The sequence below is a fragment of the Tilletiopsis washingtonensis genome (assembly GCF_003144115.1).
Source record: "Tilletiopsis washingtonensis strain MCA 4186 unplaced genomic scaffold FA09scaffold_14, whole genome shotgun sequence".
Classification (NCBI taxonomy): domain Eukaryota; kingdom Fungi; phylum Basidiomycota; class Exobasidiomycetes; order Entylomatales; genus Tilletiopsis; species Tilletiopsis washingtonensis.
In genome coordinates, this window is record NW_020312011.1 from 534,316 (window position 1) to 551,688 (window position 17,373).

General features: G+C 69.7%; 6 protein-coding genes across 6 annotated transcripts in view; 2 read left to right on the forward strand and 4 right to left on the reverse strand.

Moving 5' to 3' along the window:
- Positions 1-575, reverse strand: part of FA09DRAFT_330826 (hypothetical protein) — a gene marked incomplete at its 5' end in the record, with an annotated part of 822 nt that extends 247 nt beyond the window's left edge. The window contains one exon of the mRNA XM_025742756.1: positions 272-575. Coding sequence (XP_025597473.1) covers positions 272-572 — 301 coding nt within the window. The remainder of the gene's footprint in view (positions 1-271) is intronic.
- Positions 576-1,559: 984 nt separating this feature from the next.
- On the reverse strand, positions 1,560-5,499 carry FA09DRAFT_325937 (hypothetical protein; the record flags this gene model as incomplete). Its single annotated transcript, XM_025741188.1, has 3 exons — positions 1,560-3,728; positions 3,786-3,962; positions 4,021-5,499. The coding sequence occupies 3 exons, from the start codon at positions 5,497-5,499 to the stop codon at positions 1,560-1,562; spliced, it is 3,825 nt and encodes a 1,274-aa protein (XP_025597474.1).
- A 1,654-nt stretch (positions 5,500-7,153) lies between these two features.
- Positions 7,154-10,366, reverse strand: FA09DRAFT_330828 (putative GFA1-glucosamine--fructose-6-phosphate transaminase). Its single transcript, XM_025742757.1, has 11 exons — positions 10,284-10,366; positions 10,189-10,227; positions 10,047-10,119; positions 9,461-9,864; positions 9,212-9,377; positions 8,888-9,133; positions 8,529-8,815; positions 8,188-8,466; positions 7,786-8,131; positions 7,467-7,720; positions 7,154-7,397 (listed from the first exon to the last, which is right to left on the reverse strand). Exons 1-11 carry the CDS (start codon positions 10,284-10,286, stop codon positions 7,380-7,382), a joined length of 2,115 nt encoding a protein of 704 aa, XP_025597475.1. The 5' UTR covers positions 10,287-10,366; the 3' UTR covers positions 7,154-7,379.
- A 1,216-nt stretch (positions 10,367-11,582) lies between these two features.
- Positions 11,583-12,111, forward strand: FA09DRAFT_330830 (hypothetical protein). The gene has a single exon (XM_025742758.1). The coding sequence runs from the start codon at positions 11,762-11,764 to the stop codon at positions 11,972-11,974; it is 213 nt and encodes a 70-aa protein (XP_025597476.1). The 5' UTR covers positions 11,583-11,761; the 3' UTR covers positions 11,975-12,111.
- Positions 12,112-12,487: 376 nt separating this feature from the next.
- FA09DRAFT_330831 (alcohol oxidase) lies at positions 12,488-14,814 on the forward strand. The gene is made up of 4 exons (XM_025742759.1): positions 12,488-12,978; positions 13,040-13,165; positions 13,224-14,016; positions 14,074-14,814. Exons 1-4 carry the CDS (start codon positions 12,971-12,973, stop codon positions 14,653-14,655), a joined length of 1,509 nt encoding a protein of 502 aa, XP_025597477.1. The 5' UTR covers positions 12,488-12,970; the 3' UTR covers positions 14,656-14,814.
- FA09DRAFT_330832 (putative HAM1-protein) lies at positions 14,797-15,979 on the reverse strand. The gene is made up of 6 exons (XM_025742760.1): positions 15,682-15,979; positions 15,544-15,617; positions 15,416-15,480; positions 15,243-15,348; positions 14,960-15,183; positions 14,797-14,896 (listed from the first exon to the last, which is right to left on the reverse strand). Exons 1-6 carry the CDS (start codon positions 15,723-15,725, stop codon positions 14,816-14,818), a joined length of 594 nt encoding a protein of 197 aa, XP_025597478.1. The 5' UTR covers positions 15,726-15,979; the 3' UTR covers positions 14,797-14,815.
- Positions 15,980-17,373: the final 1,394 nt, after the last annotated feature.

Sequence of the window (17,373 nt, forward strand, 5' to 3'; positions counted from 1 at the left end):
GCAAAGGCGGTCAGCTCTGTCAATTTCGCGCGCGTGCGAGAGGAGCAGCAGCCACCTGGCGCCCCGAGCCGCAGACGCCGCAACGCGCCTCGGAGGGTGTTGCGCAGCCAGCGTGTTGCAACCGCTCTGCGTGCGCCCTCCCAGCTGTAGACGGCTTCTCTCAGGAGGCGCTGCCACGAGTGAGGTCGCCAGCGCAACACGCGGCCCGCCCCCCGCACGTTTGCGGCTCTCCTCCCCCCCGCGAGCGCGACGCTACAAAGAAAAGACTCACTGCGCACCTCGACGCTCTCGCTCATGCCGTTGAACTTGGCCTCGAGGCCGTCAACGAGGCGCTCGACCCAGTCGGTGAGCTCGTGCGGGCTCGAGATGCCTGCGGCGTCGGGCAGCGTCGCGTCTGGCGCCGTCGCCGCAAATGCCGCTGCGGCCGCTGGCGCACTCGCCGGCGCAGCAGCGGCAGACATCGATGCGGCGGTGGAGGTGGTGGAAGCGCCGCCGCTGGACGCCGAGACGGCCATGGGCGCGCCGCGGGTGGTGCTGATGGGCGCCGGCGGCACGCTCGTCGACGCGCTCATGGGCGGCGCAGCGGGGGGGGGGGGGGGGGGGGGGGGGGGGCGAGACAGCGGGACGGGGGGCTGCGAGGCACGAAGTGGGTGCAGAAGAGAGAGTGGCAGAAGGTGTGACAGGTGCGGCGACGGCAGGCGTTTGTGCTGGCTGGATGTGGTGAGAAGGCAGGCGAGGTGAGAGGTGAGAGAGGAGAGGCAAGCTGGAGAAGCGGCGCGGCGCCGTCCGCGCGCCGCCAAGCAACACCTCACACAGCGCACGCGCCCCGGCCGCCGCCGGCAGACGCGCGCCTCACGCCAACAGCACATCAGCACCTGGCAGCAAGCACGGCAGCTCGGATGAGCGTCGCTTGCATTGCACATGCAGCAGGCAACAGCTCAGTCGCGCACCCCGCGCACCTCGGTCCAGTGGGCGATAGAAGGAGCGCAGGGTAGCGTCGAGGCGCGGGCTAAGGTGGGGCGGGCACGACGAGGCGGGCACGAGGCGAGTAAAGTGGGGCGGCGCAGCGGCGGCGACCGGTATGTCTAGGGCAAGAGCAAGTATGAGGTAAGGAGTGTGGACGAGGTGCGTGGGCAGCGGCGGCGGCCCTGGACGAGCGGCCACGCGCGAGCGTGCGCCGGCACCTGGGGCGAGATAAGTGCGTGACGGGGCAAGGAGCGGGAACAAGGAGCGTGCCGCGGGGGGGCAAGGAAGGTGGGGCCTCGAAGAGAGGGCGCGGCGCGAGAGATCGGGCGGCCGCAGCAGGCACGCCACGATGAAGCTTGAGAGACGCCGTCGAGGACGAGGGGGCCAAAGAACACGAGCGTGGGGTATACGAAAAAGGCTTGTCTTGGGGCTTTGTGTGGGGATTATCGAGGCGAAGAGGCGGAGGGCAAAGTCGAGAGTGCGCACCTAGCGGCTGACCTCGAAGAAGCTGCGGATGCGCACGAGAGAGTCAGCAGACAGACTCACGGCCCCCCTCCCCTGCGTTAAAGACGGTGGCGCGCGCGCCTTCACACTCACGTCGTGAAGCGCTTGATCTTCTTGAGGCGCTGGCGGCTGGAGCGCTCCTGCGAGTGCACGTCGTCGGACGAGGCGACGCTGGGCGACGGGCGCGCCGTGGCGCTGCGGCGCTCGAGCGACGGCGCCGACGCCGGCGCCTGCGCCGAGTCGCGCGGCGTGCGGCTGCTGGGCGACGACACGTCGGCGCCGGCGAGCAGCGAGGCGTCACGCTCGCCCTCGTCGTCGCCGGAGAGGGCGGCTGCAGCAGCAGCACCACTGCGCGACGGCGGCAGCACGGCAGCAGAGGAAGAGTCGAGCGAGACGGCACTGCCCGACGTCAGATTGCCGCTCGACGGGCGCGCCATGCTGCGCCGCGAGCTCGGCTGCCGGCGCGAGAGGCGGTTGAAGGGGCGCGACGACGACGACGTCGACGCGGGCAGGGGCGAGCGCGCCGACGACTCCTGGCGCCGCAGCATGCGGTACGTGTCGACGACGCCGCGCGCAAAGAGATTGGCGCCCTTGCCGCCGTTGATCTCGGACTTGAGCGGCCCTTCGGCAGCGCTGCCAAGGTCCACCATGTCCCAGTCCTCATCCTCGTCGTCCGTCTCGTCGATGGTGTCGTGCGCAGGCAGACCGCCGGCCGAGAGCGCCGCGCGCGACTTGCCCGCCGCACCCGCGGACGGCAGGCCGTCGACGGAGCCGTCCGGCGTGGCACGGCCGCTGGGCCCCAGCCGCTCACGGCTCACGCCCGTCGACGTCGGCTGCGTCGAGACGGACGCGTTGGACGTCGAGCCGTCGGCACTGGCCTCGGACTCGAGATGCGCCAGGGCAGCCACAGCGGCGCGCGCAGCAGAGTCGTCGTCCTCGTCGTCGTCGTCGCTGGCCTCTGCGAGCGCCGGCGCCGGCGACGGCTCGACGGCGGCCTTGGGCGCACGCGATGCCGCCGTGCTCTCCACCACCGACGGCGCGGTGGAGGGCGCAGTGGGCGGCGCGTTGGAGCCGTCGTGTGCCTCGCTCGGGTCGCTGGAGATGATCGACGAGCGCGCCTCGGAGTCGCGGCGCCCGCGGAACGAGTAGCCGTCAAAGAGACTCTTGCCGTCGCCCGAGTCGGTCTTGCCGTGCGTGGGCGCCGCCGCGGCGCCGGCCTGCGCATCGGTGCCGTCGAGCGTCGAGGCGCTGGCAGCGGTGCGGCCGTTGCTGCTGGCGGCACCGTTGCCCGCGGCACTGCCGGCGGCGCGCCTCTGCGCCTCGGTCTCCTCAAGCGGCTCGCCGTCCTCTGCGCCATTGACGACGGGCTGCATGTCGAGGAACGTCTCGTCGAAGTTCTGCGTGTCCGTCTCGTCGTGCGGGTCAATCGGCGGAATGTAGGGCGGAATGTAGCGCTTGTGGAAGACGTGCGGCCACTCGATCATGGAGAAGTACGGGTGGCGCTTGATGCGCGGCTCCTTCATGCGCAGCATGGGGTTGCGCTGCAGCAGGCCGCGCAGGATGCTCTTCGTGTCCTGGTCCAGCACGCGGTCGTCGGGAAAGACGAGCTCGTCGTGCAGCACACGCACGTACATGTCGGCGTGCGTGTCGGCCCAGAAGGGCGTGATGCCGGTGAGCATCTCAAAGAGCATCGTGCCGAAGCTCCACCAGTCGACCTCGTACGAGTAGGCCGCGCCCTGGATCACCTCGGGCGCCAGGTACTCGGCCGTGCCGCAGAATGTCGTCGTCACGTCGCGCTCGTCGGCCCAGCGGCTGCGCCCCGAGCGCGTGGCAAAGGCGTCGGCAGAGCCCTGTGCCGAGCCGTCGTCGGAGGCCGAGAGCCAGTGCGGCGAGTGGCCGCTGGCGCCGCTGCCCTTGCCGCCGCCGGCTCCGGCGACATGCGTCGTCGAGTGCGAGCGCGTCGGCGAGCCGGGCGGCGGCGTGGAGCTGCCGCCGCGCGTGAGGCTGCCGCGCACCGGGAACTCCTTGGACAGGCCAAAGTCGCTCAGGATAATGTGCCCGTCGGCGCCGATCAGCACATTCTCTGGCTTCAGGTCGCGGTAGATGACGCCGGCACGGTGCAGGCCCTCGACGCCCTCGACAATCTCGGCGGCGTAGAAGCGCGCGCGGTCGCGGCCCAGCCGGCCCCAGCGTGAGAGCTGCGTGGCCAGGTCGCCGCCGGGGTGGAAGTCCATGACGAGGTAGAGATTGTTCTTGTCCTGTGGCAGCAGGGGCACTCAGCGAGGCGCGCGCAAGCGGCACAGCACGCAACTCACGTGGAAGCTCCACCACAGCTTCACCACGAACGGGTCCATGACGTCGTTTGCCATGCGCTTGAGCACCGCCTGCTCGGTGAGCGTGTGCTGCAGCTCCTGGTGCGCCAGCACGTGCCGCTTGTGGATCGACTTCATGGCAAAGAGGCCCTTGGTGGGCGCATGGCGCACGAGCAGCACCTGTGCCGCATCACGCGATGAGCTCGCCATGCATCAAGCCTGCAGCACAGGCACTCACCTTGCCCGCACAGCCCTTGCCGAGCACGCGGATCATCTCAAAGTCGTCGACTGTCACCTTGTCCTCCTCCTTGCGGCGCTCGCGTCTCCGCTGGCGACGCTTCTTGCTCGCCTCGTCCTTTGCCTCCTTATCAGCAGCGGCAGCGGCAGCAGCGGCAGCGTCGCTCTTGTCGCCGTGCTCCTCCGGGATGTTGGCAAAGCTGGTATTCTTGCGGCTCAGCTCGCGCTCCTCGCGCTTGGCCTCGAGCTGCGCCTGGCGCTCCGGGTCGACGGACGTGGAGCGCGACGGCACGTCGGGCCGGATGCTGCCGCCGGCGTTGGAGTAGCTGTGCGACGTGCTGCGGCCCGAGGCGCTGCGGCTCTCATCGTCGGTGCGCGCCTCGCCATCGCCGTCGCCGTCGCCATCCTCGCCCACATCTGACGGCGACGGCGGGCGCGCCACGTTGGTGTTCGTCGGCGCCACGCTGGCACGCACATGCTCCGCCACGTCGGAGCGCACCTTGCGCACGCGCCGCTCGACGCGCACTGACTGCAGGTCGTCGCTGCCCACACGCACGAAGCGCCGCCAAGCCTTGTGCTGCCGCACGGCCGAGTGGTTGGACAGCGTCGTGAGGTAGTTAGCCAGCAGCTTCGTCGTCGCCTGCTGCGGTTCTGTGGTGGGAGGCGGGTACTCGGACGCCGGCGAGCCCGACAGACTGGCCGTCAGCGGCGCCAGCGGCTGGCGCGTCGCGCTGGGTGCGATGAGGCTGCCACTCGACTCGGATGAGGGCGTAGCGACGGGTCCGACGGACGCCGAGCTGGCCGACGGCTTGACGGCCGCCTGCTGCTGCTGCTGCTGCGACGAGCGCTCCTTGCGGTGGCCGCCGGGGCTGAGCGTGCGCGAGATGGTCTGCAGCAGCCGGCGGCTCGCCTGTGCGGGCGCGGCGGCCTGCGCCGGCGGCAGCGGCAGCGTCGGCAGGCCGGGCAAGCCACGCAGCGTGCCGGGCGCGAGGCCGTCGCGCAGCTTGACGTCCAGCTCGGCCAGCTCGACGACGGTGCGCACGAGGGTGAGGTTGTGCGTGGGCGTCGTGACGTAGAGGGTGTAGGCCGGCAGCGGCGCCGGCGCCACGCCGTTGCTGCCCTTTGAGCTGCGCCGCCGCGAGCTTGGGCGGCCGCCGGCCACGGGCGGCGTGGGCGAGGCGGCGGCCTTGTCGCGCGCCTCGGCCACGCTCACCGACCACGGCCCATCCTCGCGCCCCACCGTCGGCGGCGCCGTGGGTGCGCCGTTGGCGGGCGCGGCGCTGCTGCTGCCGCTCGCGCTGCCGCCAGTGAGGGCGGCATCAAAGAGGCCGAGCACCGAGGCGCGCTTCGACGGGCTGGCGCCGGCGCCGGCGACGGAGCCGGAGCTGCGTGCGGCGCCGAGGGTGCTGAAGCGCTTCTGCATCGGCGGCGTCGCGGCGGCGCCGAGCGTGGCCGCGGCGGTGGTGGTGGCCGAGGGCATGCCGGGCAGCCGCGACAGAGGGCAGCGGGGTGCCGCAGACGCTCAGCACGCGAGGTGCGGCGCGCACTGGAGGTGCGCGGTTGGCTGGTGGGCGTGCGAGGTGAGGGCGAGATGAGCGGGCAGAGGCGCGAGGCGGCGTGAGGCGAGCTGCGGCCGAGGCTGCGGTGCGCGCCGCGGTGCCAGGCGAGATGGGGTGCGCCGAGCAGCAGCGGGAGCGCAGGCCGGCGAGCAGGCGCAGGCGGATGCGAGAGGAGCGAGGCGCAATGTGACGGGCTGGATGCGAGGCGAGGCGGAGCAGAGAGAGGTGAGATGTGAGGTGGATGAGAGCGAGCAAGACGGCGCAGTGCTGCGCTCCCAGAGGCGGCACCGCACGCACGCCGCATAGGAGCTCGCCTGCGCTGGCGCTGCGGTGCTGCTGGCTGGCGCACGCCCGGCGCTGCAGGCTGCCGCGCTGGCGGCGCGCCGCCTGCCACCTTCACGCGCCTCGCGCTGCACCCGCACGCCGCGAGCGTGCCCCATGCGCGCGGCGCGCGGAGCCAAAATCTCGCCCGCCCTCGCCGAAAGGAGCACGCCTGTCAGAGGGCCGCACAGCTCAAGCCAGCGCTGCTGTAGCGATGCCAGAGCACATCGGCCTCGCAGAGCGATGCTCAAGCTCGCGCAAGTCCAGTGTGTAATAAGAAGCGCCGGCGGTGAGCAGCGACGAGCCACCAGCGCGCAAGAGGCAGAGCGCGGAGCATGGCCGCATGCGCCGCGGTGCGCGGGCGGCGGCAGCACAACAGCCGAGACCCTTGCTCGGCTCCTGCCTGGCGGCTGCCGCCTGCGGCCATTTCACGCCCGCCCCGCACCGCCCGCCGCCGCCGCCGATGTGCATCTCTCCGACGACCGAGGTTGTGGCGCTACGATGCACACATCCCATGGTCGTCTCGGGGGCGGCACAGCGGAACTTGTGCCGCAGCAGATGCAGTCGCTCAGCAGCGAGAGCTCGCAGTTCAGCGATAGGGCTCGATGCAGGTGCGAGAGTGCCACAGCCGACGTCTTTCCTCGGCCAACCCAAGGGGCGCCGTAGGAGCGAGCCACGTGCGCCATCCACCGTCGCGTCGCTCGCTCGTACTGCGTGAAGAGGCCGCGATGGCCATGCCTGTGGCCCAGCTTTGTTCGCTCGCGCTTCGCTGCACGCAGCATGCGGGCAGCCGTTGTGTCCGGGAAGCTGGCCGCCTCGAGGCGTGAATGCGTGGCCGCCAAGGCCCGTGCAGCCGACTGCAGCGGGCAGGCACAGCAGGCAGGAAAGGGGGGGCCGTGCAGATGCAAGCTGCGTCCGACATGGTCCATGCGCATATAAGTATGCTGCAAACTGCGGCCTCTTGTGCCCGACGCTGGCGAGACGCCGTGCGAGTCTGGCATGTCGCTGGCGATGGAGAAGCGATGAGACTCGACTGCGGGCAGCCAGGCTCTCCCGCGCCTCGGCCCCACGACTCATGTGCTACTCTACTTGCTCGCCGCTCACGCTACTGAAGACTTTTGAGAGACTCGTCGTCATTGGCGGCCGAAGCTGTAGGGGTTCAGGAACTGAGACGGGAGACGCGCGCGGGCCAGATCACATTCGGAACACGAGGGGAGTTAGGGGGTTGGGGGAGCGAACCGGGGAGGAATGAGAGGGGGGGGCGGAGAGATGGCATGGAGTGTGAGGGTGTGTGCACAAAGGCACGTCAGCGCGCTGAGTGCGCAGAGAGATGTCTGTATAAAAGGGAGAGATTGGAGAGGTGTGCCAAGAGCCAGCCGCACGCCGGGCTTCTGCCACACGCTGCAGCGGCTGGGAGACGCGCAGGACGCTGCAAGCATGACCCCGTCGGAAGACCAGAAGCAGAAGACGCGCGACCAGCCTACTCGACAGTGACCGACTGTGGGACAAAAGAGACGTGAGCAAGCTGCTGCAATCGGCGTCCTGCTTTCGCACGACTGCAGCTCACCTTTGCCAGGTTCCGCGGGAAGTCGACGTCGACGCCGGCGGCGATGGCGAGGTGGTAGCTGAGCAGCTGGAGCGGAATGACGGTGAGCAGGCCCTGCAGGCAGTCGACGGTGCGCGGCACGCGGATCGCCTTGCTCGACGGGTCGATGTCCTGGTCGTCGTCGTTGCAGATGATGATCGGCTGCCCCTTGCGCGACGTGACCTGCATGAGCGCCGTCTGCACCTTGGGGTACAGCGAGTCCTTCGTCATGATGACTGTGGGGGGCGAAACTGTCAGCCACCGCGCAGCAGACGCGTGTCTGCCCTGGCGCATGACTCACTGATCACCGGCATGGACTCGTCGATGAGCGCCAGCGGGCCGTGCTTGAGCTCGCCGGCAAGGATGCCCTCGCTGTGCATGTAGCAGATCTCCTTGATCTTGAGGGCGCCCTCGAGGCACGTGGCGTGCTGGTAGCCGCGGCCCATGATGAGCAGGCTGCGCTCCTTTGCCAGCGTGCCCTGCGCCAGCTCCTGCAGCGACTTGTCCTGCGCGAGGATGCTGCGGATCTGCTCCGGCAGGTCGTGCAGGCCGTCGATGATCGAGTTGCGCCGCTCCGTCATCGAGATGCGGTCCTCGGACAGCTGCACGGCCATCATGACGAGCGCAATGAACTGCGACGTGTATGCCTGGAGGGAGAGTGTGAGTGGTGTGCGGAGAGGCGCAGCTGTCGCAGCAAACGCACCTTGGTCGAAGCCACGCCGATCTCGGGACCGGCGTTGATGTGGATGCCGCAGTGCGTCTCGCGCGAGATCGTCGAGCCGACGGTGTTGACGACACCGAGGCAGAGCGCGCCGCGCTCGAGGCAGTAGCGCAGCGCCAGGATCGTGTCGGCCGTCTCGCCGGACTGCGACACGAACACGCACACGTCGTCGCGGAAGATGGGCGTGCGCCGGTCAAGGAAGTCGCTCGCCAGCTCAATCGACACGGGAATCTCCGTCAGCTCCTCGAAGATGGCGCGCGTCTGTGTGTGGGAGCGACACGTCAGCGCGCTGCGGCGGCGGCGCAGGCTGCGCTTGCACTTACGGCCATGGCCGAGTGGTAGCTCGTGCCGCACGCGATGAACACGATGCGGCGGCAGCGGCGCATCGTGTTGAGGAAGGCCGTCAGGCCGCCGAGCTTCACCTGGCGCGTGTCGAAGTTGACGCGGCCACGCATCGTGTTGACGACCGACTCGGGCTGCTCGAAGATCTCCTTCTGCATGAAGTGGTCGAACGAGCCCTTCATGATCTCGGCCAGCTCCATCTCGAGCGTCTCGATGGAGCGCATCGACGAGAGGCCGTCGTTGCGGCGCAGGCGGTGGATGTGCAGCTCTGCAGCGGGGTGCCTCGCGCGTCAGTGCGTGTGCGGACAAGCGGTGCGCGCGCGTGCGCAAAACCACTTACCGCCCTCGGCGATGTGCGCAATGTCGTCGTCCTCAAGGTACAGCACGCGCTTGGTGTGCTCAATGATGGCACTGGCGTCGGAGGCGATAAAGTACTCGATCGGCTGCGGCAGGCCGTCCTCCGAGAGGAAGGCGCGCGACTGCGAGCGGATGAGCTTGTTGTTGGCGTTGGGCACCTGCAGGCCGCCCGGGCCGTCCGGCAGGCCACCCGGCGGCGCAAGCAGGCCGGGCTGGGGGATGGAGAGGCCTTTGCACGCGCGCAGAGTGTGAGCCCATGCTCTGCCGTCTGTGCGCGCGCCGAGTGCACGCGCGCGCGACGACTCACCTGCCTCGCCATCGGCCTCCGGGTTGCCGCCGAACTCCACATCCACAAAGTCGACCTTCAGCTTCTTCTCCGTCTTGACACCGATGAGCAGCGGCGAGCCGCGGCGCGCCACCACCACCTCGGCGGGGTAGTGCGTCGACTTGAACACGAAGGAGAAGGCACCCTCCTGCGCAGCGTGGGTCTGTCAGCGGCAGTCCTCGGCGCGGCGCACGAAGCCGCGCGCGCGCATGCCCGCATCGCTGCACTCACCAGCTCCTTGACGACGCTCTTGATCAGGCTGGTAAAGTCGGGCTTGCGGCCCGAGGCCGAGTCGTAGAGGTACTTGCACAGCACGGCGACGCTCTCCGTGTCCGTCTCCGTCTCAAACGTGTAGCCGCGCTTGGTGAGGACGAGCTTGAGCTCGCGGTAGTTGGTGATGATGCCGTTGTGCACGACGGTGAACTCGTTGCGCGCGTCGGAGCGGTGCGGGTGGCAGTTGAGCGGCGACGGCTGGCCGTGCGTGGCCCAGCGCGTGTGTGCCATGCCGGCCTGCGAGATGAACGTCTTGCTCAGGTCCACGTTGGACGCGGCGATGTGGTCGCGCAGCGCCTGGACCTTGCCGACCTGCTTGAAGAGCAGCACCTCCTTCTCCGTGTCGCCGTCCACGGCGATACCTGGCCAAGGCGCCCGGGCGTCAGCGCGCTGCGTGGTCTGTGCGCGGCGCTGAGGCAGAGCAAGGAGCCATCGCAGTCGCAGGCTGGCCACCAGGCTCGCAACAGCTGCAGCATGTCGCACGCCTGCTCGCCGCACGCCTGCCTGTGCACCTGTCCGCGTGCCGCCCGCATCGCGCACTCACCGGCCGAGTCGTAGCCGCGGTACTCGAGGCGCGCCAGGCCGTTCACGAGCGTGTCGATGACATGGCGACGGTCCTGCGCGCGGCACAGGGGAGCGTAAGCATGTGCAGAGGGCATGGGCAGCAGCTCGCGGTCGCGGCGCACCTTCTCGACGAGGTGGTTGACGTAGGCGAAGATGCCGCACTGCGCAGCGGCGTGAGCAAGCGCAGCCGCACGAGGGACGCGCTGCGGCGACTGACCATCGTGGAGAGGAGCGAGAGAGAGCAGAGACTGGAGGGTGCACGGGCGTGTGTGTGTGTGTGTGTGTGTGTGTGTGTGTGTGCGGGCTCGGAGTGCGCGGCGGCGTGTGCGGGCAGACACGGAGCTGGTCCGGCGAGAGGAGGAGGCTAGGGCTGCGGTGCGAGGTGCGGCAGCAGTAGCGAGCGTGGGGGAGTGTGAGGGTGCACCGAGGTGGAGCAGGGAGCAGCGAGGAGGTGGTGGAGCAGAGACGAGGCGGTGCGTGCGGCTGTCGAGGGTGCAGCGCTGCCGGTGCTGTGTGCTGCTGCGAGCGTGCTGCTGCACCTGTTGCTCTCTCGCTTGGTGCGCGCCTCGAGCTCGACGCCGGCCGCGGTTCGGCATGCCGCGCGCTGGCCCCTCTCTGCACGCACTGGCAGCGGGCTGTGCTGCGCGCGCGCTGCCTCGGCGCCTGTTCCGCTGGCCGCGCCCCGTGCGTCGCAGCGCCCGGCGCGCCAGAGCGCAGGGTGCAGCCCAGGCGGGCCGCCTGTCTCCTCTCCGCTGCACGGTGCGTGCGCCGCGCCTAAACGCAGACGCGCGCCGGAGCGCCGCGGCGCAGCGAGAGCCTCAGCGCAGATCAAGGGGCTCGCCTCGGCTCGTCCTCGCTGCTGGTGCTGCTGCGATCCTCTGCGTCTGCGCTGGCGGCCGCGCTCATGACTCGCCTGTCGCGACTCGCGCCCCGTCAAACAGCGCAGGCGGCAGCACCTCGGCGCCGAGCTGCGGTGGCGCTGTGCATCGCATCGCACGCATGAGCATGACGCAGCGCTGCGCCCTCGACCGGGCTCGCGCGGCGCTCGAGCCTATCAAGCGAAGCTGGTGCCGCACACACAACACGCATCCCCTTGAGCAAGACGCGCACGCGCGACGACGCCCGGCGAGGCTGCGTGCTGCATTCTGCTGGTCTGCAGCGCTGCAGCGTTCGAAACAGACGTTGGTGCTGTGTGTGCTGTCCGCTCGCTCGCACCAGCACCAGCTCGCCGACAGCTGCGCCTGTTCGCCAGGGCGCGTGCCTCGCCGCAACGGCTCCTCCCCAACCGGCGGCAAGCGCAGAGCGGCCGCGACGGCTATCTTAAGCCATCTCGCAGAGCCGAGCATGAGAGCGAGATGCTCTTCTCCGCCTGTGACTCGACGTCCAGAAGGCGCCCTCGCAGCTCCGAGGAAAGGGAGCGGGAGAGGCGACCATCACCAAGCCGGCGGAACGCCGGCCCGGCGCTGCGCGCGTGGCGCCGTCGCAGCGTGATGAGGCTGTGCTGTCTTTGGACATCTGCCTCAACATGCGGACCGGCTGCTCACCAGCCACATGCCATCGCCCGGCTTCATGCCTGGAAGCGTACGAGCCGAGATGTCCGGCAGACGCACGCTAGGCACCGCTGCGGGTCGTCGATCCTTGCCAAGACAGGAGGGATTAGGCGGGGCTCTGTGTGTCGCACTACACAGCTGATGCATGGGTGCCGCTGGACTCCTTTCGATGCTCTCCCTGCACATCGACGTTTCACTCTCAGTTCTGGCCACCCAGTCTGTCCGCAGCGCGCTGCGTGGCCCTGATGGCCAGCTACGCATGCAGATGCTGACGGGCACAGACAGCAGCTGCAGCGCTGCTGAGCGCTGGCGGCTGCACGTGTGCAGCCGGTATGGGCAGCTCAACGGCTTGCTCTGACGCCGTGCAAGACGCCGTCTGTCTCCACAGCCGTGCCTGTGACGATAAGGGCTCAGCGGACACCTGACGCATCACGAGGTCAAGCGCTGAGCGCTCTTGTCGAAGAGGGCAGCGCAGCGACGACATCCGAGTCAGAGTAAGAGAGCCTGGGTGTCGCTCAGAGGCGCGCGGCGCGCCCCACGGGGTGACTCTGCACACCCGGCGCACGCCCCTCCGATGCGGACCCTTGTGCGAGCCGCGGCATCTCTCCGGCGTTCGCTGCAGCGAAGCGAGGCTGCGTGCGTGCTGCTCGGCACCGAGACGGCCGGCTGAATCGAGAGAGCGGCCCATCGAGGCCTCCGAGGGGTCTGGTCATGTGCAGGCGCACGAGTCAGGCCGCGGCACGGTTTTGAGAGGAGCCGCGGCTGTGAGCACGCGATGGGCGAGATGGAGCAAGCATGCCCCGCGCGCCGCCGCGGCACGCCGCGAGCCGTGCGCCCGCAAGCGGCCATGCTCATGCTCCTGCCCAGGGGCCGCCGGCTCTCTTAAGCGCCGCGTCGCCGCCTCGGCCTTCCTTCTCGCCCACACCCGCAACACTCGCCGCACCATGGCCATCTCGCACAAGAAGCCTGCGCCCGCCGACGCCGTGCACGGCCAGACGACCGAGGCGCACCCCAAGGCGCCGCACGCCAACACGCCCGCGCCCGCGCCCACGGCGCGCCAGCGCCTCGCCGGCCTGGCGAGCCACCTGCTGCCGCAGGGCAACACCGAGTTTGACTATGTCATCGTGAGTGGGCGCGTGTGCGGTGCGGGCTGCGCGTCGTCGCTGACCGCCGTGTGTCTCTCGCGCGCTGCCGCAGGTTGGTGGAGGGTGAGGCTGCTCTGCGTGTGAGGCGCGCGCGCACCGCCCATGCTGACGGCACTCGCAGCACCGCCGGCGCAGTCCTGGCGAACCGCCTGACGCAGGACAAGAACGTCTCGGTTGCCGTCATCGAGGGTGGGCCGAGCGACGTGGGCATGGATGTGTGAGTCGCGCTGGCGAAGCGCCTCTCACGCCCCCACTGCCTCGCTTACGCATATCGCCAGCGTGCTGGACCTGAGCCGCTGGCTCGAGCTGCTCGGCTCCGAGCTCGACTACGACTATCCCACGACAGAGCAGCCGATGGGCAACTCGCACATCCGCCACAGCCGCGCGCGTGTCCTTGGCGGCTGGTGAGTCGCCACGCGCACGCACAGCACGACAAGGCAACCCCGCTGACGCTGCGCGCAGCTCGAGCCACAACACGCTGATCAGCTTCCGGCCGTTCAACGAGGACCTCGACCTGTGGGCGCGCGAGTTTGGCTGCCCCTCGTGGTCCGCACACCGGCTGCAGCCGTACGGCGACCGCATCAAGCTCAACACGCTGCCCGTGGCGCACCAGCAGCGCAACCACGTCGTCAAGGACTGGGTGGCGGCCTCGAGCAGCGCCACGGGCGCACCCGTCATCGACGACTTCAATGCACAGATCGTCCATCGCGGCGGCTTCTCCTCGGGCGTGGGCTTCTTCAACATCTCCTACGACCCGCACACGGGCCAGCGCAGCTCGGCGTCGACGGCGTACCTGCACGACATTATGCCGCACGGGCCGCACCGCCGCAACAACCTGCACCTCTTCCTCGAGACGTGGGCGAACCGGATTGTCTTTGACGAGCAGGAGCCGCTGCACGCGCGCGGCGTCGCCGTCACGACGCGCGCCGGCCTCTCCAAGACGCTGACGGCGCGGCGCGAGGTGATTCTGTGTGCCGGCGCCATCGACACGCCGCGCCTCATGCTGCACTCCGGCCTCGGACCGCGCGCCGAGCTGGAGGCGCTGGGCCTGCCGTGCCGCAAGGACCTGCCGGGCGTGGGCGAGAACCTCATCGACCACCCCGAGAGCATCTGGATGGCCGAGACGCGCGACACGCCGCCCGAGACGGTGATGAGCTCCGACGCGGGCCTCTTCCTGCGCGTGCTGCCCAGCAGCGCCGAGCCGTGGACCGTGATGAAGGAGGAGATTGCGCGCATCCCAGACCTCATGTTCCACGTGAGTCGATGTGACGTGAGCCGCTGCAGCTGGTGCCTCCGCTGATGTCCTGCACAGATCTACCAGGTGCCGTTCGCCGACAACACGGAGCGCATGGGCTACCCGCGCCCGCAGAATGCCATCTGCATGACGCCCAACATTCCGCGCTCGCAGTGCAAGGGCAAGCTCTCGCTGGCGTCTGCCGACCCGGCGGAGAAGCCGCTGCTGAACTTCCGCTACTTTGAGGATGCGCACGGCTACGACGCACGCATCCTCGTCGAGGGCATCAAGATTGCGCGGCGCATTGCACAGACGAGCCCGTTCAAGGAGCACGTGGTGCGCGAGATTGCTCCCGGGCCCAACGTGCAGACGGACGAGGAGATCAGCGAGTACGCCCGGCGCGCCGCCCACACCGTCTACCACCCGGCCGGCACGTGCCGCATGGGCACGCCCGCCGACGACGCGCTCGTCGTGGTGGATGAGCGCGACCTGCGCGTCGTGGGCACGCGCGGCCTCGTCGTGTGCGACGCCTCGCTCATGCCGCTGCTGCCGACGGTCAATCCCATGCTCACCGTGCTTGCCGTCGCCGAGCGCGCCGCCGACCTGCTCGCCGACGAGGCGTACGGCCACGCGCGCGAGCTCCCGTCGTGGAGCGAGTAGGCGCGGCGCCTCTCTGCCCTCCACGCGCATCCACTGTCCCACTGCTTCCCTCTTGCCTTTGCTCTCCCTGGCCCTGCTCCACTCAGCCATGCCCCCTGTACCAGTCACGCTCTAGACGAGGACCCGCGGCTCTATATTTGCATGCCTTCAGCTATCCTGTCTATGCTGCGTCTGCGCTCTCTGCGCCGAGGCCGACGAGGTACTCCTGCAGCTTGGCGAGGGCCTTGTATCGGTGCGAGAGCTAGCGAGAGCAGGTGAGCGTCTTGCACCTGCACACACTCCTCCGCCGCGCCATGCTACGCACGGCATTCTTCTCGGCCATCTGCATCTCGGCGTACGTCTTGCCCGTGCCGTCAATCTCCAGGATGGGATCCCAGCCAAAGTTGGCGGGCCCGCGCGCGGGCACAATAAGCCCCGCCGTGCGGCCCTCGAAGAGCAGCACGGGCTGGCCCGCGCCGGCGCTGTAGGCAAACGTGCAGATGGCGTGGGCGGACTTGTCGGCGAAGCCGGCGAGCAGCTTGTTGAGGCCTGTGCAGGCGCGTGAGAGATGTGCGAGGTGTGCGGCAAGCGAGCGGAGCAGCACTTGCCGTCATGGCCCAGCGTGCCGAGGAAGTCCTTGATGTACGGCCCGGGCAGGCCGCCGAGCGCCGTGAAGCCGAGCGCCGTGTCCTCGGTGATGACTGGAGCGTTGAGCTAAGGGAGCTGGCGGCGTCAGACGGCGTAGTTAAGCCTCGGCTTGACGGCGCCGGCCACTACTTACCTGCGCTGCCGCAGCCGCACACTTGGCGCGTGCCACGTCGGCCGTCGTGCCCTGCACCTCGGGCACTGCGGGAACGAGCAGGTCAGCCGGGCCATGCCCGCACGCCGCGGCATCGGAGCGCGCCGCACCGTCGAGCGCCTGGTTGACGAGCGCAAAGGGAAAGTTGGGCGAGGCGGCGAGGATGGCGCGCACCTCGTTGAGCCTGCACGCCACGCAAGGTGCATCAGCATGCGCGCCTGCCGCCAGGTGCCGCGGCGCCGACGCACTTGTTGGCGTTGCCCGTGACGAAGGTGATGGTGCGCTGCGACATGCCGGGCGTCTGCTGGTCCGCTTGCGGCGCTTGCGGTGTGTGTGTGAGGGAGCGAGGGCAGGCAGAGCGGCCGGCGCGGGCGTGGGAAGCAGCGCATACGGAACTCGGGACTTGGCCGCTGCTTGCTCGGGGCGCGCTGGCTTCTCGCAGCCGCCTGCGCCCGCGTCCGCTGATCACCCGCCCAGCGGTCAGCGATGGCAGCGGCTAGAGCCAGAGTGTCGGCTTCGTCTGAGTCAAGTCGACGGAGCGTGGGGATGAGCTGCGTCGTGCCTGGACTTGCTGCCTGCCTGTCCTTCGGCCGCGACTGCTTCTCCGGACCACGCTGTGCATGCACCCCGCAGCGGACCGCAGGCCGACGCGTGCTGCTTCGCCTGTGCCCTGCATCGCGCATGTCGCCCTCGAAGCATCGCCGCAGGCCGTGAGGATGGCAGCGCACCTGAGCGCTGCAGGGAGCGCGCTGGTGCCTGCGAGAGCCACGCCTGACAAGTGAGCTTGCTGCACCGCTCGCGTGGGCCGGACGCGCGTCCGTGCGGCGGCGCGGCGAGAACGCCGAGGCGCCGTCGCGCAGCTTCCCGCGGGCTGCGCTGGCCGAGCACCGGCACTCTCTGCAGAGCTCGGCACCTCTGCTGCGGCATGCGGCGGCGAGCTCCTGTCTCGATAAGCTGCGAAGCCTGCAGCTGCTGTGTTGCGAGACGAGCCGCCGTCGCTCTGCAGGCTGGCGCAGCCGCCCGATAGCCGATCCGAGCGCCGTCGCGAGCAGCATGCTGAGGAGCGGCTGCCAGCGCGCCGAGGCCAAATTCGCCACTTCGCTGCACGCTGCCTGCGCTCTGGCGAGCTGCATGCTGCGAGAGGGCAGCCGCGAGAGCAATGAGGGGCTCGGGATGCCGTCTCTGCTCGGCTCTCGCGGACGCGCGCGGCGACCTCGGACGGTCAGACGCAGCTTAGCGCCGGACTCGAGTCCGTGCCGCGTGTGCGTGGCGAGGAAGGCACCTCGTCAGTCTTCGCCGGGCCGCCGTTGCCGCTGCCGCTGCAGCCGCGGACCGGCGGGCGATGATTGCCGTGCCGTGCCGCAGCACTCAGCAGCGCGCAGTCGGCGGGCGGGCTTTGGCACTCCGCCCGCACGCGATCTTGCACTCGGCTCGCCTTCTCGCGCTCGGCTGCCTCGGCGAGTTAGCGTCTTTTTTGCCCTCTGCGTCTGCACTCCGCCTTGCGGCACTCTCTCGCGGTCTGAGCGCTGCTGCCACTCGCGCCGCTGCGGCGGCTGCGTCGGGCTGCGATGATGCCCTCTCGCGCATCCGCACCGAGCCTCTCCCTCTCCGCGGTCTCTGCGTGCTGGCCGTCTCATGCCGCGCACGCTAGGCGCCCGCATGGACGCTGCAGGGCGACCCACACGGCAGCATGCTCCTCTCGCCAGGGCGAGCTCGACGCAGAGCCCAGGTGCCGCGGCGATGCCCCTCGGCCGCAGATAGGCGAGGGGTCTGATGAGCACTCACTGCCCGAGCTCCTGCGCCGCTGCGATTGCGCAAGCGACGGCGCAACGCACGCGCGCGGCTGCCACTCTCTGCGCCCTTCTTCGGCGTCAGGCACGGCACCATGGGCTAGCCGCGGCCTCGCCTGTATCGCCGCATCTCTGCTGCCGCCTTGCTAC